The sequence below is a fragment of the Gadus chalcogrammus genome, chromosome 3 (genome assembly GCF_026213295.1).
Source record: "Gadus chalcogrammus isolate NIFS_2021 chromosome 3, NIFS_Gcha_1.0, whole genome shotgun sequence".
Taxonomy (NCBI): Eukaryota; Metazoa; Chordata; class Actinopteri; order Gadiformes; family Gadidae; genus Gadus; species Gadus chalcogrammus.
This window is the reverse complement of record NC_079414.1, coordinates 20,138,741-20,161,850: the sequence shown is the minus strand read 5'-3', so window position 1 is coordinate 20,161,850 and position 23,110 is coordinate 20,138,741. Positions and strand designations below refer to the sequence as shown.

The 23,110-nt window shown below is 46.3% G+C and overlaps 2 protein-coding genes across 3 annotated transcripts in view; one reads left to right on the top strand and one right to left on the bottom strand.

Moving 5' to 3' along the window:
- The first annotated feature begins 78 nt into the window (after positions 1–78).
- txndc11 (thioredoxin domain containing 11) lies at positions 79–6,416 on the top strand. Its single transcript, XM_056587265.1, has 13 exons — positions 79–673; positions 1,184–1,280; positions 1,532–1,651; positions 1,800–1,897; positions 2,018–2,147; positions 2,401–2,494; positions 2,760–2,872; positions 3,112–3,315; positions 3,689–4,457; positions 4,648–4,838; positions 4,929–5,041; positions 5,140–5,220; positions 5,861–6,416. The coding sequence occupies exons 1-13, from the start codon at positions 549–551 to the stop codon at positions 6,414–6,416; spliced, it is 2,691 nt and encodes an 896-aa protein (XP_056443240.1). The 5' UTR covers positions 79–548.
- Positions 6,417–8,544: 2,128 nt separating this feature from the next.
- The window catches only part of LOC130379528 (uncharacterized), a 29,349-nt gene continuing 14,783 nt past the window's right edge, over positions 8,545–23,110 (bottom strand). The window contains exons 36-65 of one of the 2 annotated variants that reach the window (XM_056586426.1): positions 22,739–22,950; positions 22,056–22,159; positions 21,626–21,741; positions 21,212–21,367; positions 20,851–21,065; positions 20,569–20,654; positions 20,352–20,488; positions 19,932–20,057; positions 19,366–19,556; positions 19,077–19,165; positions 18,859–18,986; positions 18,146–18,264; positions 17,717–17,834; positions 17,321–17,542; positions 17,023–17,193; positions 16,706–16,849; positions 16,561–16,613; positions 16,261–16,390; positions 16,061–16,146; positions 15,753–15,882; positions 15,295–15,485; positions 15,058–15,148; positions 14,738–14,867; positions 13,703–13,893; positions 12,927–13,088; positions 12,077–12,213; positions 11,428–11,567; positions 11,220–11,314; positions 10,345–11,083; positions 8,545–10,250 (exon numbers count right to left, since the gene is read on the bottom strand). In XM_056586426.1, coding sequence (XP_056442401.1) covers positions 10,159–10,250; positions 10,345–11,083; positions 11,220–11,314; positions 11,428–11,567; positions 12,077–12,213; positions 12,927–13,088; positions 13,703–13,893; positions 14,738–14,867; positions 15,058–15,148; positions 15,295–15,485; positions 15,753–15,882; positions 16,061–16,146; positions 16,261–16,390; positions 16,561–16,613; positions 16,706–16,849; positions 17,023–17,193; positions 17,321–17,542; positions 17,717–17,834; positions 18,146–18,264; positions 18,859–18,986; positions 19,077–19,165; positions 19,366–19,556; positions 19,932–20,057; positions 20,352–20,488; positions 20,569–20,654; positions 20,851–21,065; positions 21,212–21,367; positions 21,626–21,741; positions 22,056–22,159; positions 22,739–22,950 — 4,701 coding nt within the window. In that variant the 3' untranslated portion in view covers positions 8,545–10,158. The remainder of the gene's footprint in view (positions 10,251–10,344; positions 11,084–11,219; positions 11,315–11,427; positions 11,568–12,076; positions 12,214–12,926; positions 13,089–13,702; positions 13,894–14,737; positions 14,868–15,057; positions 15,149–15,294; positions 15,486–15,752; positions 15,883–16,060; positions 16,147–16,260; positions 16,391–16,560; positions 16,614–16,705; positions 16,850–17,022; positions 17,194–17,320; positions 17,543–17,716; positions 17,835–18,145; positions 18,265–18,858; positions 18,987–19,076; positions 19,166–19,365; positions 19,557–19,931; positions 20,058–20,351; positions 20,489–20,568; positions 20,655–20,850; positions 21,066–21,211; positions 21,368–21,625; positions 21,742–22,055; positions 22,160–22,738; positions 22,951–23,110) is intronic. The other variant, XM_056586425.1, reaches the window with a different exon arrangement.

Sequence of the window (23,110 nt, the reverse complement as noted above, 5' to 3'; positions counted from 1 at the left end):
GGTGTGCTTTTTATGGTGTTATGTAGGAGCGATGATACGTTTTAAAATCTCCCTCTTCGAAGTTAAACATGAGGGCTGTCTCCACCTAGTGTCAACGGTGCGTTCGTGTTGTCGCTACAAAGTAGGGATAGTGTAGCAGTAGCATCCTTCCATTAAACGCAAATGCCCAAACAATGTTTCTCCTTAATACGTTAGAATGATTATTATTCGGAAAACCATCTTAACAATAGATTTTAAATGAAACCATTTTTTTAGCACCTTGTCATAACCGTCGTTCAAAACAAGTTAAATTATATTTCTGCGGTTTTATTTAGTATCTACAAAAGGTGACTCTCCCTTGCGCCGGCAGAGCGGAAGTTATAAGTATACGTAGGTAAGAAAGGTTGGTCTATCCGTGTTCGGAAGCCTATTCCATTAACAGCAGCAATGTCCAATCCAGGGTAACAGGATAATATGTCGCTCAGTGGCCCTCCCCAACCTTTCAGAATAATGGACTTGTTCCGCACCACCTGGCGCGTATAAATGGGAGGCAGAGCCAAAAACCTGTAATGCTGCGCCGGTTGTGGCAGTCTCTTCGGCAGGTGCTGTTTCTGATGGCCCGGAGACCTGATCTTGTCTGTGGGGCTGTCCTGCTCAGTGTCCTTCTCATACTGGCTGTCAAGTTCACATGCAGGTAACAACAGTACAGCAAAACAATATCTTAGGTTAGCTAATTAACAGAGTAACTAGGCGTTGTTATTTAGCTTGTTTATGGCTGGTTTAAACAGCTTCCTGTGTATACTTGTTACTCAGTTGTAGTAATAGGCTATTCATAAACTACTACGCTATGCTGAACGACCCTCTAGTATTTCCATTGATTTTATTGAATAGTATATAGGTTATTATTTACTTTGCAGTGTGTTTTGCTATACAGGATGCACACATGCATAACTAATGAGTCAGTCTATGCTATGCGAGGCAGCTGTCAGTTAGCATTATAGACTAGAATTTATACATTCATGTATGAGTTTGATGTCTGAATATTCAGTACAATACAAACCCCTCCTTTTTCTTTCTGAGGTTCCTCCATCATCATCTATTTGAACCTGACTTGTCTTGTACATTTAGAAAGCAATGGAAAGACAAACATCAGTACTGGGTGCATGAATCCTTTAATTTACCAAAACTCTTTACTGTTTTTCAGCCGTGCTAAAAATGTCGTGGCTGCAGCCCGGCCGCCAGTGCGGTTCTTCTCCGCTGAAGCACCGGTGGTGGACCTCTACTTGGGCCAGTTGGACCAGGCAAGGATGCAAAAACAGCATTAACAAGATGTGGTGTTGCATTACAAATGATTATATAGAGTCTTTAAAAGCATACCACCATACACCAGAAGTCGGTAATGCAAAGCCCAAAAAAGGATTGTCTAATGTTTAGGGTGTTTGACTCCAAGCGGAAAAGGTTGAGATCCTGATGTCTTTGATGATACCCATACTCTTGCTAGATGGAAATGGGATTGGGCCTTATTCTCTAACAATAAAACCTCCCTCAACAGGTAGAGCGACTGAGGAGTGTGGCCGAGGTGTCTCTCATCTTCTTCTATGCACCCTGGTGTGCACACTCCATGGCCGCCCGGCACGAAGTCCAGACGGTGGCCAAGAAGTTGGCCAAACAGGTAGAGCATGGACATGGAAGGGAATAGAGGATAATATTATCCAGCTAGAGTGGAGAGCCAGCTATAACAGACAATAATATAATTGATATGGGTGCTGTAAGTTTTGTTTGTTTTTAACCTCACTCTTTTTGATCAAACAACCACACAGGTGCAGTTTGTGGCTGTCAACTGCTGGTGGAGCCAGGGAAAATGCCGGAAACAGAATCGTTTATTTCAGTACCCAGTCATCCATCTGTTCTACAAAAGGTAAAGCAGAAGACAACAATGTTATTGCAGTTTATTGTTGCATACAGGAAATGTATGCAATTCATACTTCTCTTTTTTAATGCGTATTGTTAACGTGCATCTGTGATGTTTCTGTTCCAGATTTGGGCCTATCGACTACAGAGGGCCCTTTATTGCTGCCTATGTGGAGAGCTTTGTGCTCCGAGTGCTCACACCGCTAACCTACCTACCCTCAAGGGCCACGCTGAAAGACTTTCTCTCCTACCACGAGGTGGGTCCCAGAGTGATGGGTCACGTCCATTTAGTCTAGCTCTAGACATAGAAGTCCACGGAGTTATTTCCTCCAAGGGCTTTCTTTTTACCATCATTTTCTTAATCTATACTTTAAACAAACACCTGCCATCGATTTACACAGAGGTGGTTGCTTACCTCTTTGCATCAGGCTCTCGAGTCGCAACAAAGATATTCAAAACGTGCGTTTTAACCTTTTTCTATAATTTGCCTTTCTCTCTTGGATCTTCTAGCCAGGGGTAGTTGGATTCTTCCAGTTCAATTCCTCTCCTCAACCCCCAGGGTACCTCACCTACCTGTCATCTGCCCTACAGGCCCTCAAGAGGGGTAAGGCCAGCTCAAATCTACCCCTTTGAACTGGTTACTTTGCAGTACAAAGCTCTTGGACTTGACCTTACAGAGCTGTTTCTACCGGTTATTTTTATGGTCCCTTGCGTCCCTGGGTAAGACCTCAGCAGTGATTTAAATATCCATAGTCTTGCTGTGTATTAAACTCAATGTCAGCATTGATTGATTGAGGTACCGCTCCTTTTTTTAACTCTACTATGTGTGTGTGCACGTGTGTGTGTGTGTGTGTGTGTGTGTGTTGCAGATTTCCGTGGTGGCACACGTTTTGGGGTGGTGACCAACAGACAGGTAGCGGAGGCCATCTCCATCCAAGAGGATCAGACTGTTTACCTCCATCGGCGATTCAACTCTTCCTTGGTAAAAAAAAAAATAATAATCGAATATTTTTGAAGAGGCTCTCTTCAAGTTACAATAACATTGTCTCAACAATGTTGTGTTTCATTGTGTTTTTTTCTGAGAAAAAAAAAATAGTAATACCAGACAAATGCATCTTATTTAATACTTGAATCATAGTATCGTGCGGCCGTACAGCATCGAAAGCCCAGCACGGTCGTGCCCTTTGCCGGCGCGCTGAACCCAACGTCTCTCCTCCGTAGATCTTCCCCCGTCGGGAGCAGAACTTCACGTCGGAGGGCATCTGTAGCTGGGTGTTTCAGCACCAGGAGAGGGTCCTCCGCTGGCTGCAGCCCCCGGGCACCAAGTCCACCCTCCTGGAGCAGGAGCTGACCAAAGGCCCCGCGCTACTGCTCTTCATGCCCCACAATCCCCTCAGCGCAGAGCCCCATCCCCATCTGAAGCAGGTCAGTATCAGATGAGTGGATATAAGTAATAATAACACATTTGATTTTAAAAGCGCCTTTCGAGCTGCCCAAGGACAATGTACAAATAAAGTGCATATAGTCAATAAAAGGACATACATAGTCAATAGCAATCACACACATGATCAGATAACACTGACAATATGGACATAAAAGGGGATGTCCATTTCATATTTCTTGCGCCCCCTCTTCTCAAGTTCATTACTGTGGGGTTTCCACTAACGGGTCGACCCTCGCCTAGTCTTCACCAATCATCGGGGCACATTTAAAACAATCCAAAGTCCGCTGATGGACTTTGGCTTTAACACCCCCCCCCCACCCCCCCGTGGCTCCGTGGTTTCACGGTTTCACCCAGGTGGCGGACATCGCTCTGCGCTACCACAGCTGCGACCGAAGCGAGCGCCGGCGCTGGCCCGACGCCGGGGTCTCGGCGGGCTGCCAGTCGGTGGTGGTGCAGCCGGGGTCGAGCCGCGCCGACGGCAGCACCACCGTGTGCGAGCTGTGCCTCAACACGTCGCGGCCCGGCGCCCGGACCTCCGCCGCCACGCCCTGCTCGTGCCTCTCCAGGGCCCGGGGAGGGGGAGGAGCCCTGCTGCTCCTCCACCGATCGGACGGGGTCGCCGCGGCCGTTCCCGCCGTGGCCGCCGGGACCTCGCCCACCACCTGTAGCAACTTCCGCTGCGGCTACGACCCGTTCAGCCTGTACAGCGCCTGCTGCCGGAGGAGGCAGCTGGAGCCCCACGGCGCCCCCCTCCCTCCGGCGACCGACGCAAGTTCCGAGGATCACGGTGCGGACTTCGTCCCTCCCCCTTCGTCTCCCTCCTCCTCCTCCTCCTCTTCTTCCTCCTCCTCCATCCCTCCATCCTTCGGCGAGGCGGTGAACATCACAGGGCTCCGCTGCCGCACCAACAAGACGCTGAACTTCTACGTGCTGGACGTGGCCTTGACCTGGCCCCTGGCCGCGAGGCTGGGAGCGCCCGGCAACGCCAGCGGCTCCCGGCCCGAGGCGGCCCTTGGACAGGGGGGGGGCCGAGACTGGTCGTTTGCCACCATCGTCGACCTGAAGGATGAGGTCCACTACGTCCTGGACCACAGCCCGGCGCACAGCCTGGCCGAGGCCCTGGGTAAGACTAGGGCAGCGTTTTGCTATCTTTGGTCTCGTTTTGTATTGACAAGTCAATGTCAGCTGTGTGTGTGTGTGTGTGTGTGTGTGTGTGTGTGTGTGTGTGTGTGTTGTGTGTGTGTGTGTGTGTGTGTGTGTGTGTGTGTGTGTGTGTGTGTGTGTGTGTGTGTGTGTGTGTGTCCGTCTTCCAGAGGCCTTCATCAGGAACTTCAGCGCTCCTTACAGCCCCCTGCAGAGGCATCTGGTGGGAGAGACGGGGCCCGGCGGGACGGGCCCCACAGCGGGGTCTGGGCGTCCGTCCCAGGAGAAGCCCCAGAAGCGGCCCCTCATCGTGGAGCTCACCACCGCCTCCTTCGGCCCCTCCATCATGGAGGCCGACAAGGTACACCGGGAGCGGGGGGCCCCAGTACAGTACCATCTCATGGACGCCATTGGCTGTGTGGAAATGTTTTGTATTGTGTTGTTCCTCAAGGACGTGCTGGTGTTTTATTACACCCAGTGGTGTGGTTTTTGCACTGCTCTCAACCACGTCCTCATCCAGCTGGCCCGGTTGTTCCAGGGAAACGGCACCATGACCATCGCGAGGTAGGTTGTGCCGGCTCGGACGTGTCACTGTTGGGAGAGGCCGTAGTTGTGGAACGTTGCGGTTTAAAACGCGTGTCAAACGCATGTGCTCTGCGCAGAGTCAACGTCGCGCGCAATGACCTCTCCTGGGAGTTCATGGTGGACCATGTTCCGGCCATCCTGCTTTTTCCCAGACACAGGTGAGAGACACGCACGTACACGCACGCACACACATAAGGAGCCAAGAGACAGACTTTGTATTTGTTTAACCAGTTAGGTAAGAAACCTGGGGGCATAATACTGCAGCCTCTAGCTTGAAGGAAAGTCAATGCTTAGACTTGAAAATGTTCAGTACTTGTAAACCTACAAAACACGCAGAGGCAGTGTTGACTGTCTCTCTCTATATAAGATTTAGGTTGATCTATTTTTGGACAGGGGTGACATAATATCTCAACAGCAGCACTGATGTCATTTGATAGCTAGCTACTACTACTATGAACACGGCGTGCTGTTTAATCTTTTCGTGTTTGGTTTTAAAGGTCCCATATTATGCCACCAGATGTGAGTGTGATTAGCCGTTACAAGCTGTTTTTGAAAATCTGCCTCTTCTGACATCACAAGTGGGCGTGTCCACCTAGAAGTGTGCTGGATAGATCAGTCTACCAGCCTACCACGTGGACTGTAGCACACGTTGGTCATCTGTCCGTCATACATCTAGGTGGACACGCCCACTTGTGATGTCAGAAGAGGCAGATTTTCAAAACGGCTTGTGTCGGCTAATCACACTCACACCTGGTGGTTTAAAATGTCCCCTTTTTAATGATGATCCCACTCATCCAGGAAACACCAGAGCGTCAAGTTCCCCAGCGACGAGCTCATCACCCTGCCCAACCTCCTGCGCTTCCTCCTGAAGCACACGGGCCCCGCCCACCGCCCGGGGGGCCTATCGGGAAAGAGCCCCACCACTGAGGGGGCCCCGGGACCCGGCCCCGGCCCCGCCCCGGGACCCAGCGTCCTCCATGCCGAGCTCCACCTGCTCCAGGACGAGCTGCGGGCGCTGCACCTCGCCCGCAAGCGGCTGGCGCTGCAGCTGGCGCGGCTGTGGCAGGACCACCAGCCGCTGGTCCTGGAGGCGCGCGGCGTGGAGCTCCACCGGGAGCGGTTGAAGGAGCAGCACCGCCAGAAGAGCCGGCAGCTGGGCACGGCGGTGCGGCGGCTGCAGGAGCTGGCGGACGCCTGGGAGGGCCACCTGGGCCACGACGGCCCCCTGCTGCGCGCCCTGCTGGAGGCGCTGCGGGAGAGGGCGGAGCGGGAGGAGGAGCAGGAGGTGGAGGAGGAGGAGGAGGAGCGGGGCGAGACGGGGGGCGCGGAGAAGGAGGGGGTTCATGACCAGTAGGGATGGCGTTGGGGGATGGGGGGGGGGGGAGGGACGACAGGGAAGATGGGGGGTCTCCACGACGTGAAGGCCTGGAGCTGAGGAGGTATAGGAAGATTAAGAAAAAAGAAAAACATGTTGTTTTTTTTGGGTTTTTTTTAATGAAGGGTCGGTCTTGTGCGAAGTGGAACTATACAGCTGCTACCAGACGACGGAAATGAGCAGAGACCGCCAAGTGGAACACTTAAATAGAAGAACTCTAGGTCATGCTTCAACGGCAGTAACACAGATTTCTTTTGTTTCTACGGAGAACCGTCAGACGCACTACGAGGGGCAACCGACCAAAACGGATCACAGTAGTCCTTCATTTTCGTTTTCTTTTCTTTTTTCTTCTTCTTTTTTTTTTTTTAACAAAGCCAATGTAACTCTATAAGCCAATAAAGGTTGGAGGAAGTAACTAGAGCCGCCATTGCATTACAGAGACGCTGCTACCAAGTCCATAGCCTTCCTTCTCATATGCCCTTGCCGAGTACTGTGCGATCTAAACGTTGATTCAGGCAACCGATCCCATTCACGACAGACTCTTTTCACAGGGCGTGTCGTCGTTGGACCGTAGGGGGTAATCGCTCATGACACCGATCCTGGGTCTGTTACATAGAAACACTTGTGTTTGTCCTGCGACGACGCCTCTGTGAAAAGGGTTTATTGAGAGCCACTAATGAAGCTGTTATGTATCAAATATATAATATATGAAGCCTGCTCTTTGTTTATGGTTGGCCTAGGGGCTGTTGAACTAATTAATCACACAGTTTGAGGGGATGACTTTTATGACACATTTTTTTCTTTGGTAAATAAATCTATTTTTACATGAATGTCTGAATCACTAAAATGTGCTTGTATTTCTACTTACCGTAATAATTCAGGTTTGACAAATTGCAATTGTTTACATGTAAAATATTGCTGTTTTTATTGATAAAAAAAATACTTGATTTCAAGTTCAGTTTGCTCTCGTGTTTAATGGGAATTCTGAACAATATAAACTGGATGAGATCCAACTCTTTCACCATGGGTTCCTTAATTTTCCCGATAATGGAAGCTTCCAATTACCCTATCCACCACGGGGTGATACTTGGTGCATACATGACCCCAACCACAAATATAACACCAAGTAGGCCGATATGCGTTCTAATGTCATTTCATTTATTTCAAACATTTTGGAGTTTTCTCAGAATTGGCTTATAAGTGAGAGAGAAAGACCGACAGATATTCATTCAAGATCCAGTTTCAAAAAGACAATGATCGAGACGTTATGTGGGCGTGAGTGCCATGGACCTATTAAGTGAGTGCAGCCAGGTCCAGCGCTCCAGCGACTACATCCTGCGGATATCAAGGATCTCAAATTGGTGACGGTAGTCCGGATGTCGTCGCGAACGAGTCGCCTCCCGTCTGAGAGCTGATATATTTTTTATTAATTTTTTGAAAAATATTAAAAGACCATAAGGTTTTTATATTAACCATGTAAACGTAAAATGATTGTATTCTGGATAAAATAAGATTAAGTACAATTACATTGAATAATTTAAAGAGATATGCCCACACATACCACTCATAGCTCAAACTTTGCTAAATGTTGCTGAATTATTAAAACCAGAAGTGGTACTAATTGAAGAGCTGTTGGGAGTCAAATGTTCTGGCTCACCAAAAAGAGTCGGAATTCCAATCAATAGAAGGTTGGTAGGATTCAGCCATGATACTTTCAGAGATGTGGCAAAAATAACACGTGGTCAATGTGAGCAGTGACTGCCCGCCCTATACGCTGAATACACAAGTGCGTCCTTCATAAGCCAGTTGTTCATTGCAGCTCTTGCCTGAGCTGGCAACAACTCAGGGTAGATTCAAGATCCCTTCTAAAACGGTTGTCTCTCCCTCTTGTGGTGGTTTGCATTCAAAGCCCAGTGAGAGAATGCTTGTAGTTGTCCATAGTGAATGTTGATGTAATATACAGTTAAATGCAAAAGATGACAGCAATTGCATAAAAAAAAAAATCGTTATCCATTTATTGATTGTAGCTATATCTGGTTGGAAAAATAATACCTTCTATTAGGTTCTATAGAACTGTACTTTTATTTGGTTATAAATTATATTTTATAACCATCTATATAAAATAAACTGTGTTCTGGCATAAATTACAAAAAACATTTGCAGATGAGTCTGCGCAAGGCCAATGAAGAACATTAATCCTATCATATACTGTAGGGTGATTGAGAGGCATTGCAGCCTGTCAGCTGTGATATTGAGTTGTTGTGTATTACTGTTGTAAAATTGTGTGTTATTGTTTTTATACTTCAGTGTTAGGTTTCCCTTTTGACAGAGATGTTATTCTCTGTTTCCTGCCCAGGGACTACAGATGAAAATGAGCTTATAGCTATCTCTGGTACTGCTAATGAGCTGTGCATTGTCCCTGCTAAATAAACAAATAATAATAAATAAAAAAAAACACAGTGTCCAGCCATTGCAAGCACTGGGCAGAGACGTGCAGGACAGATCGCCTTAGTCAAGGAAAGGAAATGTGGCCTCAACCAATTATTTTCCTGGCAGCATAGAAAAAGCACGATTTTTTCTAGAAAAAAAAACAAGCTTAAGTACAATTACAGTTTCTTTACTACGTTTTCAATGTGAAGTTTAAAAGTTAAACGATCATCGATTAAAAAAACTGGATACGGTACTGTGACACTATCTGACTGCCCTTCAAAGTTTGAATGTTAGGAAGAGAAGCTAATGTTTGCCTGGTATTAGAAAACAACAACAATTTAGTTTTTGCAGCAATCTACACCAGTGTCAGATCAAACAACCAGACTGTAAGTGCTCATGTCCAAGGGTGGCACCACAACAGTTAATCAAAAGTATTGCCGTTATAAAAATGAAACTGTGCCTAACAAACATTTTGACCCAGTTGTGGGACCCAAAGACTGGAGGAAGTGCCTTGAAATGCATTTTATTTTAAATTTATTTCCCCCTATTTTTTTTCACCCTGATTTTACTTTCAAACCATGATTTATTTGTCAAAGTGCATTTAGTTTTTCACATCACATATATCTTAGTTTTTTTTCCATTCTATGCAGTTCCCTTAAGGGGCTCCGTAAATTCTTTCCTACCTTGAACAATAACCAAGGCGTTGGAGGGCGCCGGCTTTCTCCGATAGTTTTGGAACTGAGAATTGCCTGCAAACGTGCCAGTTTTTCACGTTTTGTATTTGAATAGATTAGAATATTAGAATATATTAGAATAGAGTAATTACACAATTTGACTATTTTTAACAGTCAAGACAATTTTAATAGTGAATTATTGAATCATAATTTAATAGGCTTAATCTTTTGCATTACATTTTCCATAACACCAACATTTTTTTTATATAATTAAACACTTTTCATAAGAAATGGAAGTACATTTTTATGAATTATGGTCCATATCAGAACATGACTTATCCATTTTTTATTTATAAAACGTTATGCCGACTATACATACACAAAACTGACTCCTGTGGAAAATAAATGTGCATCTTAGATATTTTAGATATACTATTTAAGTTACAGCCTTCCTACTTCGGGCAATCCCTCATCATGACGTAAAGCATATATTGAGGAAATACTAAGATGCAGTCTTGATTGCGTCACATATACCAAAATAGACCAGTAATAGGGATCCCTTTTCCTTTTATAATTTCATTACTACCCGGAGTGCCACGCTATACTTGAGTGCCGTTTCAGATGGACAGGATATGCTGGGATGTGAGGAAGACGAGGAGGAGGGTGAGGAGGCAGAAGATGTCTGGCCTTGTGCCATCACCACCGGAAGCTGAAACAGAGACGTGCAGATGTTAAAGAAACAGACCATCAGGGTAGGCCTATCAACCAGCCTTTCATCCATTCACATCAATCACATTACTTACCTGTAGTGGTGGTGGTAGTGGTGGTTGTCGTGGTGGTTGTCGTGGTTCCACCCGCTGGGGCTACTGTGGTTCCAGCAACTGGAGTACCAGCAGCTGTGGTAGGACCTGCTGTGGCTCCAGCAGCTGTGGTTCCACCTGCTGTGGCTCCAGCAGCTGTGGTTGGACCTGCTGTGGCTCCAGCAGCTGTGGTTCCACCTGCTGTGGCTCCAGCAGCTGTGGTTGCACCTGCTGTGGCTCCAGCAGCTGTGGTTCCACCAGCTGTGCTTCCACCTGCTGTGGTTCCACCTGCTGTGGCTCCACCTGCTGTGGTTGCAGCAGGCGTGGCTCCACTGGCTGCTGTTCCAGAAGCTGTGGTTCCACCGGCTGTGGTTCCAGTAGCTGTGGTTCCACCGGCTGTGGTTCCAGTAGCTGTGGTTCCACCGGCTGTGGTTCCAGTAGCTGTTGTTCCACCGGCTGTGGTTGCAGCTGTGGTTCCACCGGCTGTGGTTCCACTGGCTGTGGTTCCACCGGCTGTGGTTCCACCGGCAGTGGTTCCACCGGCTGTGGTTCCGCCGGCTGTGGTTGCAGCAGGCGTGGTCGTTGATGCCACGACACGACCTGTGAGTCCCGAAACAAGGCCATCGAGTTCTGTCTGTGACTGCCGACTAGCCCAGTCTTGGACCACAGGGTCGTCCTTATAGGCAGTTAAGTCGTCGGTGTTGGATCCCAGGAGACCTCTGACCTGGGGCACAGTCAGGCTCTGCAGACAGAATAGTGCAATGATGTTCACGCACACAGACATAAAAGACGCGATACGAACGACAGCGACTATAGACCTTATAAGTCTGTTAGTGAGTTTACTCTTGCGTGATTTGGTTTGACCACACGTCACTTACCGGGACAACTTCCGGGTCCAGGCTGGTAAAAGTAGGTAGGTCCATGTTAACACCGGAATCAGCCAAACGGTTGATGTAGCTCGAATCAGCACCACCTGTGAGCCAGAAATTACGGCGGCAAATTGTATGACCTATTGTATCGGCTTACTTTCGTGGTGTGCTCCCTCTTAATTGGGTGCGAATTGCGCGTTTGTGGAGGTTTACACACCCAAATAGGACGTGATGAGCTGGAACTCGGTAATTGGTACCATTACAGCCCGGGTCGCGCTGAAGGCTACCTGCGCAATGGTAAACAGCGCTCTCTTGTTCTCTATGCTGCAGTTGGTGATCGTCAGCTCGTTGGCATTTCTGCAACAGGAGAAAACAAGAATAAAAAACTAACGGTTTCACTTAACATTCCAACCTCAAAATATGTTTTTTGTACATTGACAAAATAATTGTTTCTAAAGAAAACCTAAAGTATTTGATTCATTGTGCTGGTATGTGATTGACGAGATGCCCCCATTGGTCAGAATTCAAAAATTGCCTCAAACAGAGGCAGGCACAGTTAACCAAAACAGATAGTGTCATAGTGTCACGATTAGCTTTTAACAAATAGCTGTATGAAGGCTATGGCCTTTGCAACAATTTGAACTCAAATGACAGCTCTTAAATCATACCTAATCTTGTGGATCTTTTTAAAAATAATTAAACACAACATTCAGATGTCTGAAAGCAAAGCACGACATGGAATGATGAATATTTGTGTCCATCTTTTCTTTTGTAACATGATATGCTTGTGGAGTCAATTAATATATCCAATTTTGCTTTAGTAGAACTATGAGTCCACTCAAAGCCAGTTAGCACTCCTCAGCTACCTGATGCTATTTGCAGAGATGTTCCTTAGCACACTGACGCTCAGAGCACACAGGTTGGCTCCTCCAATTTGGTTCAGCTCAGCAGTACCCAGACTGTTCCCCGGATGTGTCAGATACTTAGAGATGATAGCCTCAGCCTGACGAAGTAGAAGAAGGGAAACACAATGTGGGAAAGAATATTAGGGCAGATAAGGGCCCCAAAGTGATAAGTTAACTTTTATTTGTTTGCCAATGAAGATCTGTTTGGATCTTCATTGCCAAGATTGTATCTTCATTCAAGCCAGCTATTCATCAAAATTAGCTTGAACATTAAATTTTTTCTGTCTGGGATTTGGGGAGTACATCATATCGTAATCAAGCGGGCTTTAAATCTGAATTGTAAAGAAATGAACTTAATAACATTCAAGCTAGCAATTCAAAATATTTGTCTTTAATCTTTAACAAAGATTAATATTTCAACTGAATCGTCAAGAAGGAAGCTTCTAGAACAGCTAACGATAGGGCTTGTACTTTATAATGCCTCATGGGTTCTTCTTGTTGGTGATTCTCCGTCATTTTGAAGGGACTCAAGAGAGTTGTCGTAACCATGCTAATCCAATGAGAAACGCGGTGGCATTTTCATACAACACAATGTCTTCCCATAATGACGAATCATTTCACTGTTAATTGGTCAACAGTGACCAAAACAAAATTACTACTAACATAATAACCAACATTCCAATGCTCCTATGCTGCCAACATGGAGGCGGTCATTGCGACGTGACATAGAGACATACAAGCCCTTCTGGTCAAAAGTGTAAAGAAGTTAGCGTCCCCCACATTCAAGATGACTGTTAGTTGTGCTGCTCACCAAGGTCGGATCCCACTCCCCATTGGCGGTGTTCATCAGGTCGGACAGCGTGTCGATCTGGGTGATGTTCCACATGCTGATGTCCTCACTGGTGGCTGTTCGAGATGCCGGTCCGAGGACCTTGACCTGATCTTCTGGGATGGACGATGTGGAAGCGTATGCCTGAGGGTGGTAGAGCCAACATTAGCACAGGTTATTTTAAAGGGGTTGTTTTGTTGAAGGATCGAATCAGCGCTGTTATGGGTGGCTCAGCTAACGCGCCAACCACAAAGGGTGGAGGGCCTGGTAGCAACCCAGGATTGATTGCGACCTGCGTCCATGTGCTACATCACCTCTCTCGATCAACCCACTTTGCAGTCTTTGCAATCTCCTGTCCGTGAAGCCATAAAAGGCCCATAAAATATATAGTAAAGAAAAAAAAAAAAAACTTAGAGCACAGTACATTCATACACTTGTGATGATGGATTTGATATGAATAATACGTAACTCAATTGCAAACATATTTCCTGGGATATCTGCCAAGAGGGTCCTTTGACAGCAAGATCATCTCAGATAATGCGTTCTATCTGATCCAGTCCAATTGCACCAATGATCAGCTACAATACAGTGAAACGTTCAATCTGTGTCTTCATCAGCTTGGTTTGATTTGCTGGTACGAAAATTAGCTTGACTAATTAGGTCGAATTAGGTCGGCTTAAGGTCGACTTCCAAGTCAGAACATCACCAGGTCATTGTCTTCATGGCAACAACAACAACCAGCCAGCCCAATGGCCTACCTCTTGCAGCTTGTCGAGAACGATTCGGAGGTACTCTGTGTCATCCACTGCCTGCGTGATGGCAGCAAGGTTGTCTCTGGTGGTGGCCGCGCTGAGGCAACTGTTGAACTGGGCCGCGGTGGTGTAGTCGAAGGGGAAGGTCGCGTCGCTGATGGTGACCTGCGTGATCGCCCCCGAGGTGCATTCCTCGTCTGGAATCAAAAGGACACCAAGGAAATATGAAATAAAGGATGCTTTTATGTCCCTGTTTTTATGATGTTGTTGTAATTCAAATTATTTAATGTTTTTTGAGTACATTTCTTGGAATTTACTTATTTGTATTCTGTTTCTCATTGTCAAGCCACTAAGCAGGCTCCATCTATTCAGTGCGAAAGCGCTCTAACCCCATTATCTTTATAGTGAAACAAACTGGAGCTATAGCGATTTGCCTTTGTTACATGGAGAGAGCTTTTTAAAACATAAAAAGATCATATACTCCTATGCTGTATGGGTCAGCATAACTAAGTCTAAATTAAATGTATTATTATTATTATTATAACATATATTGTAACCTTTTTAGCTTTACATTAAATAAATGATTTGTTTATTAAGGACATGCAGTTATAATAGAGCATTTATGTGACAGCACAATTTCTTTTCAAATTGTTTTCGCACGATCTGATTGGCTGGGGTTTTTGAGCGTGTCTACCTACCTACCCACCCGGCTAACTTGTCCCATAAACTCATTGCGAATGACTGGAGTCTTCCACAAGGCTTGGAAGACCTATGCTAAAGCTAGCAAGCTAGTTATGTGTTGTGTGGTTTTGAAGGAGTATAGGGGTGGGATGTGTTGGTTGGATGCTGGATAATCGCCTGCGCTAGCTTTTAGAGACTAAGGCCCAATCCCATTCCTACCCCTTACCCCTTCCCCTTACCCTTCCCCCTTACCCCTTACCCCTTACCCCTTCCCCTTACCCTTACCCCTTCAAAACAAGGGGGAAGGGTAAGGGGAAGGGGTAAGGGGTAGAAATGGGATTGGGCCTTAGATGAACGTACCAGCGGCCCTCGTTCTCCGACTTCTAATGGAGGCCCTTATTTCTCTTTTCATCCTTCTTTTCCTTTGTCGGCTCACTCCATTTTCTCTGAGAGTTCTCAGGAAGGTTCTGAGGAATCTCCTCTTAGTTCTCTGAAAGTGTCAGGGAAACAATGGTAAAACTTCCGGCAAACGAATGGACATTGCTTGAGTTTGCATCCGGCTTTGTGCCGCTTTATTGTCTGTTTGATTTTCCGTTACAAAAGACAAAACTCTATACATTATCGGGAACCTTGAAATGCACACATATAAAAAACCATGACTCGTGTGTCACATGACATACCGTGTCAAACTCCTCATAGAATGGTTGCGTCAGGTAGAGTGGTAGTATTTCCAGGTCTTCCAAAGTCTGGCCATTCCATGTACTAGGAGCCCTGAGAACAACAAACAAACAATCAACAATAGAAAAACACATCAACAAAAAATAGTAAAGAACATGCCCCATATGGCTCAATTTAATATTCCTATTTAAGCTAAAAAGAAACCTGTTTTAGGATTTAGGAATGTCCTTCTAGATTACCCATAGGTGGTGTTCCCAGACAATAGCAAGGTCTCCATCGCAGTCACTTGTTGGCTAGTGAAGTCTTTACAGTTTTTGAGCTTCTCCAAGATCGACGGGTCTGAGTTTTCGATGACTGAGCGGTCAAGAGTGCAGCACATGTTCCCCAGAACCATCACGTTGTTCTCACTCAACCCAGTGCCCGTTATGCCCTGACGAGAAAATAAAATAGATTATATTACAGAGTCAAATAAGCATAGTAATATCTGCCAGACATCAGTAAAGCTAGAAGACAGAGAAATACATTTGTGATGACGTTTAATATAAAACTTCAATCCAGTTCCAAAAAATATCAAATATCAATGGACTATATAAACAATTGTGAGTGTGGTACATTTATCACATGAGATGACTGTAGAACACAATAAGTGTCCCTGCCTGCTGTGCTTGTGTTGTCTGTATATTGTTACTGGACGTACCAGACAGCTCCTGGCGTTGGTAAACAGTTCCGCCCGCTTGAACTGGAGTGTTGTTGAGAAAACAGAGAAATCTGCCTCTGCCAGCTCTTGAAAGTATGACTTGCAATTTGCTTGTGGCACCAAAGAATAGCTTGAAATCGAAAACAAAAAATTTGAATACATGATGCAATATCAAAATTAAGCGTTGATCTTTTCTTTCTGCTCGTTCAACAAGATCTTGCGGAGCTCCCATAAGTGGTAAAAGCTTTGACAGGTTTTTCTCTCGTCGTTCTCCGCCCAAAACGTTCAGGATTTAGGGGTGGACTCACTCGTAGTAGAGCAGCACATCAGGCGGGTAGAGGTTAAAGCTGGTCACATCCGTCTCATTTTTGATAAGGTTGTACATGCAGGTCAACTGGAGTGAGGCAAGCAAATACAATCGCATGGTCACCTCCCGTTGGGATAGACAACATCATTCCCTGCCATGAGTGGTTGTATCTGTGGGTCTGTTCCATGTGATCCCGCCTACCTGGGTCTCCTGCAGTATAACCCTCTGCCTGCCTCTCCTTCTGCAGGCCCTGACCAGTCTAGGGATCCTCGCCTTGGTCAGAGTCACTACTCGGGTGCACGTGAATCCTGCGAGGAGGGAAGAGGAAATACTACAAACGCACACACACAAACACAGATTCAGACAAACACACGCAAACAAAGATGAAAACGCACACACAAACACACACACACTCACATAAACCCAACATTATTGAGCACTAAAAGCTACAGATTAATTGCAAAAAAAATACAGAACATTGGTTTGAATTAAAAATCTCACTTGTTCTCTTGATTTTGCATTCCATTGGCAACCGTGTCAAAGAAGAGCACCGCCTAAAGAACAAAATACTTTTTTACTTTTTTTCTTCTTTTTTTGATAACAAATCTGTAATCAACATAGGGGTTTCAAATGTATTGGCTCCTACCTGCTGCTTCCTCCATGTCTTTCTATTGAGTCTCATGACAACCGTGGTGCTGCTGAAAACCAGAAAGAAGCGTGGTATCTCGGTCGCCAGGGCATCTGGTACGTTGTCTATGATTGCCGTGCTGCTACTGTTGACAGATATAATCTAGCGTGACAGGGAAGAAGTGTGGCAGGTATGACTGAAGTTGTCCAATCAATTTGAAAAATACCTGACCGACAAAACGCGATCCCGTGGCGTGTTTGTCCTCAGGCGACCACATGATGAGCGAAGGCTTGAGTTATGCAAAAGGTGTTATTGGCCGGAGCCTCTGCCTCTACCTGAGCGACGAAGGTCTGCTGGACGATCGCTGGTGCGCTGATGAAATGCGTTAAGAACGTGGGATCCTGGGAAGCGCTGATCAGCTCTGTGCCCGAGATGCTGCCGAAGACCGAGGAGGGAACGCCGACCACGAGAGATCCCAACACAGTTAACGTTGCTTGGTTGGTGATCTGGAAGTACAGAGGGACAGCATTCAGAGCATGACTATGATAGTAGTGCAGCTTTAAGTTAGCTGTTAAAAAAAAAACAGCACTTACAACAACACTCTCCGCCACACCCAACCCCACATCCTCATACCTGTAGCTCCCCTGAGGACGTCAGGGCCTGGACGATTGCCAGGGCCTGGCCTTGGTTCCAGCCAGTCGCACTGCTGAGGACTCCGAGGGAGGCCAGCAGAACTTGCGGACTAGCGGTGTTGATCTGACCGGCGGAAATGCTAGTGGCGCTCTCTGCGCTCAGTGCGGCGATGGCATCTGTCGTGAGGTCGTCGCCAAAGTTAGCGGCTAAGGCAGCAGAGATCTACAGGGGTTCAGGACAGAGTCTATGAGCACATGGTCATGTCTGTTCATAGTAGCCCACTGCTTCTCAAAATGTGTGTATTTTTTCTATGACGGTTTTATTTCCGTGAACCCGTGTTATACGGTGCATTGGATATTTCCGTTGCTTTGACTTTGTTGTGCTTGAAATTCATACCTGGGGGTCCAGATCTGTGCAGTGAGTTGTTAGATTGTGCAGAACTATGCTACTCTGGACTGCATTCAGTTGGCCAAATGAACCAGCTGGAGCAGAGCACCGAAACTGGAGCGGGAGTCTGTAGACAGTGGAAAGAGTAAGAGAGAGAAAGAAAGAGAGAGAGAAGGAGAAAGAAAGAGACAGAGAAAAAGAAAAAGAGTGAAGGAGAAAGAAAAAAAGAGGAGAGAAAGAAAAAGCAAGGAAAAGAATAAAGAGAAAGAGAGAAAGAGAAAGAAAAAGAGAGAAAGAGAAAGAGAAAGAAAAAAGAGAGAGAGCAAGGGAAAGAAAAAGAGAAAGAGACAAAGAGAGATAGGAAGAAAATGAAGGAACATTTTCAATGGGAGAATACTATTATCAACAGCTGTGGATGCGTGCTGGACTGGGACTCACAGCAGGGGGTTGAAGTTGCTGTCTTGCTGGTAAAGGAGCTCAGTGAGGAAGGCGGTCAGGTTGACGGGCAGGGACGACTGGTTGAACAGGGCGAGGTTCTGAACGTTCACTGTGAACACCTAAAAAGATATGATGATATGATGACCCGACCTGAGTTAGATCCATCTATTGATCTATTACCTCACATTCATCGAACCAATCGTCCTCCATCCATCCATCAAAGTGATAAGTTAACTTTTATTTGTTTGCCAATGAAGATCTGTTTGGATCTTCATTGCCAAGATTGTATCTTCATTCAAGCCAGCTATTCACCAAAATTAGCTTGAACATTAAACATTTTCTGTCTGGGATTTGGGGAGTACATCATATCGTAATCAAGCGGGCTGTTAATCTGAATTGTAAAGAAATGAACATTAATAACATTCAAGCTAGCAATTCTAAATATTTGTCTTTAATCTTTAACAAAGATGAATATTTCAACTGAATCGTCATTTATCATCGTCCATCATCGACAATCCATCCGTCATCCGTTTCCTCATTCATCCTTGTGACTCCATCCGTCCTTCCCACATCCATTCATCCATCTCCGTCTACACCATCCATGCATCTGCATATACACCATCCATCCCTCCTCCCATCCATCCGTCCATTACATCATCCATCCAACTATCCTCCTCCTCCATCCATCCACCCGCGACGTACAGCTCCAGTACCTGTACAGGGCCGAAGGTGTTGAGGTCGTTCAGCGTGAGGAACAGTGTGAAGGCCCCGATGTACTCAACGAACCACGCCGTGGAGTTCAACTCCGGGTCACTGGCGTTGTAACACTTGGGCACCGTTTCTGCCAGACGATTATTGACGCTTCATTTGAAAATCCAACAAATAAACAAAGACTGCAGTGCAATTAAGAACGTTGCGATCCACGACTGACCTGAAGTCAGGTAGGACCTGATGACACCGTACACATCCCGGGTGGTAAAGTCAGCGTCGGCGTAGTCGTGCGTCGCCAACGTGGAGACCCTTAAAAACCGAAACATCCTTTCAATGACACATGGGATGGTGCTCCTATCACAAACACAACATACACTCATCTAGCAGGACCTAGATGTTCTAAAGAGCCAGAAGAGTTCAGCCTTAACAGACCGACGGCCCAGTGGAATCATTGCACCCTGGAAGGCCAGCCTAGCCCACCCTCAGTGACGGTCGTATGAAAAACGTACACTCTTTGGAAGGCCAGGCAGCTGGCGTTCTGGGTGGCGGCGGAGGTGAGAAGGTCCTTTGTGAGGAAGCCCAGGTAGTTGGGGAGACGCCGATCGAACCAGGCGTCGACCTCCGACCTCTCCGTGCTGCTCAGAGCCGTGGGCCAGACGCATGGCAGCGTCTGACGCCCCACCGCCTCTGGGAGGGTCTCCTGTGGTTGGGGATGGCGTTATTTGTAGGTTTGTAGGTTTGTAGGTGTATGTGTGTGTGTGTGTGTGTGTGTGTGTGTGTGTGTGTGTGTGTGTGTGTGTGTGTGTGTGTGTGCGTGTGTGTGTTTGTGTGTGGTGTGTGTGTGTGTTTGTGTGTGGTGTGTGTGTGTGTGTGTGTGTGTGTGTGTGTGTGTGTGTGCGTGTGTGTGTTTGTGTGTGGTGTGTGTGTGTGTGTTTGTGTGTGGTGTGTGTGTGTGTATGTGTATGTATGTATGTGTATGTATGTGTGTGTGTGTGTGTGTGTGAGCACAATGGCACGCGTGTTTGTGCTTGTGTATTGGTGTGTGTGTGTGTGTGTGTGGGGGGGGAATACGTACAGTTTCCAGGAACACGGGTGTGTTAGTATAGAGGCTGTAGAGGAGACAGAGATTGGCTCCATCGTCCACAATGTCAGGACGCCGTAGCAGCTCTCCAAGTTCAGAGGGAGGCATGGAGTTCACCAGCTAGAGCGAAAACAGAACACATGGAGGAATGCACTCTCCGTCCAGGCATCGTTCTCAGGTACTGAGTAGTCATGTGCGGGTTGGGGTCGGGGTAGGAGCCAAACATCAGTGGGGTAGAGGGTGCCACTCAAATGGCCATAGCTCTACGCTTGCTTACATTATTATCTAAGAATCAGATGCTCAATCAGACACACACACACACACACACACACACACACACACACACACACACACACACACACACACACACACACACACACACACACACACACACACACACACACACACACACACCTCAGGCTGTCTGCTCTCAGGCATGAGTGACAGGAAGGTTGTCAGGTTGGGGTACTGGAAGCCCATGAACCGGCCGTTTAGGAAACCATAGAAGCTTTGGTTGTTGTTGTTGTCATAGCAGCGGAGTGGGGTCGGCTCTAGAATCAGATGTTTAGAATTTACTCATGAGTCCACCAAACTTGATTTTCTCGGTTTAAACCGTGATTGTGTTGGTTACCTCTCAGCAGCAGGATGATTTGGTCTTGTATATTATTCAGTGTGTAGTTATTCAGCGTTGAGATTTTTGAATTCAGGATCCCCACTCTGACGAAGACAACAGACAATATCTTAACTGCCTGTTTACCGTTCGGTTAAAGGATTGCATTCGTCAAGCTTGAAATATGGCAATTCAGTAACGCACACTTTTATTTGTCAATTTGCTAAAACAGTTAATAAATAGTTTAAGACAATCGTTTCACTATAACGATATGTAGTTCCAAGCCTACTGCTAGACTCTTACCCATCTTGTTCTGTACTGCAGTTCCTCCCGGCCACCAGACTGAAGAAGGGGGCGACGTGGGACGGAGACAGGTCCACCAACAGGGGGCGCAGTCTGTCGTTGAGCCAGACCAGCACCTCCGCATCGCTCACCGCGGGGTCGGAGAGGTTGGCGCGGTCAAACACTTGCTGTAACATGGCTGCCCTGACCGGGGAGGGGAAGCGATCCTCTTGACCCTGGAGAAAGTCAAGATGTTAGAAGAAGTTAAAAGCTGAGTAAAGAGTGTTTTATCTACCCATATTAATGCCATACTGTACCATACTACAGTACAGTACAATGGTTTATGATGCTAACTTGTGCATGGTTTATGATGCTAACTTGCCATTATTGCAGGCGAGACGTAGTCAAAGAAGTCGTCCAGCTGAGAGCTGGGGACACGGCCCAACACCATGTTAACCTGGTCGGGCGTGGTCAGCAGTCCTGGGGTGGAGGACACCTCTGAGAGCTGTCTCACTGTCAGATAGGGTAGGGCTTCCAGCTGCACGGAGACACACACACACACACACACCACACACAACACACACACACACACACACACACACACACACACACACACACACACACACACACACACACACAGACCACACACACACACACACACACGCACAAACACATTACAGGTTTAGGGAAACTGTCAAGATGGATTACAGTGAAGAAACAAACACAACAAATCTGTACTATTCTGTATATTTTTCATTTCAAAATGATGAAGGTAATTGCAGTATTGTAGACGGACCGGATCGAAGTCTGCGTTCAGCATCTGCAGGCCGCTGACAGAGATCAGCGCCGAGAATCCCCCAAAGTTGTTCAGCAGCCATTGTCCACTGGTTGTGTTATCTGAACAGTTTGGATCTGCGCCAGAGGATACACAGGCCATCAGTGAACATAGATGTGATATACATTATAATGAAGAACTGCCTATGGCGGTCAGAGTCATAAAACTGGTCCAAAATATGTTCCTGTGTTCATCGTTGTATTAGCAGAGAACAAGCCCATGAAGACAAATAATAATTACATTGGAATAAACAATGACAATACAATACATTGATGTCATTGTACATCATTTACATTATGAAATCACTTTAACATCGACACGTTAGTTTACCAACCGCACAGTTACTACACTACTGTATCGTATTAATTTTGAGTGATATTCCTAATCCCACCTTCAGTGTGGTTCCTGGTGAGGAAGGGCCTGATGAAGAAGACGTTGACATTGACCTGGGTCTCGAGCTCCATGGACGGCTGGTGTTGGCTGAAGATCTGAACCCTAGGGGACAAGAGGACCACGTTGCTGAACCACTTGACGCAACAGGAGGCAAAAGGCCCAGCGCCAGTGGACAATGAAGCTCAATTCTATTGGTTAAGCTCTATTTGTTTATTTCGATTCTACTGACTAAGCTCTATTCGACCCGTTAAGATCTATTGGTAAATGTCTATTCTATTGGTTAAGCTCTTTGTTATTTGTGTAGCTTTACTTGTTAATTTACATTATATTGGGTAAGCTCTATTTTATGGTTAAGATCTTCTATTGGTTAAGCTCTGTTGGTTAATGTATATTCTATTGGGCAAGCTCTATTCTTTGGTTAAGCTCTTCTATTGGTTAAGCTCTATTGGTTAATGTATATTCTATTGGGTAAGCTATGGTTAAACTCTTCTATTGGTTAAGCTCCATTGGTTAAAGCACATCCTGTTGGGTAAGCTCTATTCTATGGTTAAGCACTTCTATTGGTTAAGCTCTGTTGGTTAAGCTCTGTTGTATTGGATGTCTTGTTTACAGTACAGTGATGTATTTGCTCCAATGGCGCCCTGGGAGGCTACCAGCTGAAGGGTAGGGGACGGTACTCACAGGGCCTGGTAGGTGCTGCAGCTGAGGTTCTTGGTGCTGAGGCAGGACAACGTGTCGGGGGAGATGGCCGACAGGAAGGGGCGGAGTCTCTGGCCAAACCACAGGCGGATGAAGGCCTCGCTCTCATAGATTTCCGGGGGGAGCATTTGCAGCCGGACGTTGTTGATGGCCTCCAGGATCAGGGAGGTGGCAGGATAGCTGGGGTGGAAGGTCTGGACACCGGGAGGGAGCACAAGGTTATGTTCCATTGTGATACTAGGTTCCATTGTGATACACTCAAATCCATCTTTTTCTTGGACATGTTGTTCAAAAGTTTGGGGTCACTTATAAATGTCCTTATTTTTTAAAGAAAAGCACTGGTTTTTTTCTTGT

Bases quoted from the DNA above. Each gene is read 5' to 3' on its own strand.
- txndc11 (XM_056587265.1), top strand. From the start codon at position 549: ATGCTGCGCCGGTTGTGGCAGTCTCTTCGGCAGGTGCTGTTTCTGATG. The intron at 2,873-3,111 runs GTAAAAAAAAAA...TCTCCTCCGTAG, and splicing joins GGCGATTCAACTCTTCCTTG to ATCTTCCCCCGTCGGGAGCA. The intron at 4,458-4,647 runs GTAAGACTAGGG...TCCGTCTTCCAG, and splicing joins CAGCCTGGCCGAGGCCCTGG to AGGCCTTCATCAGGAACTTC.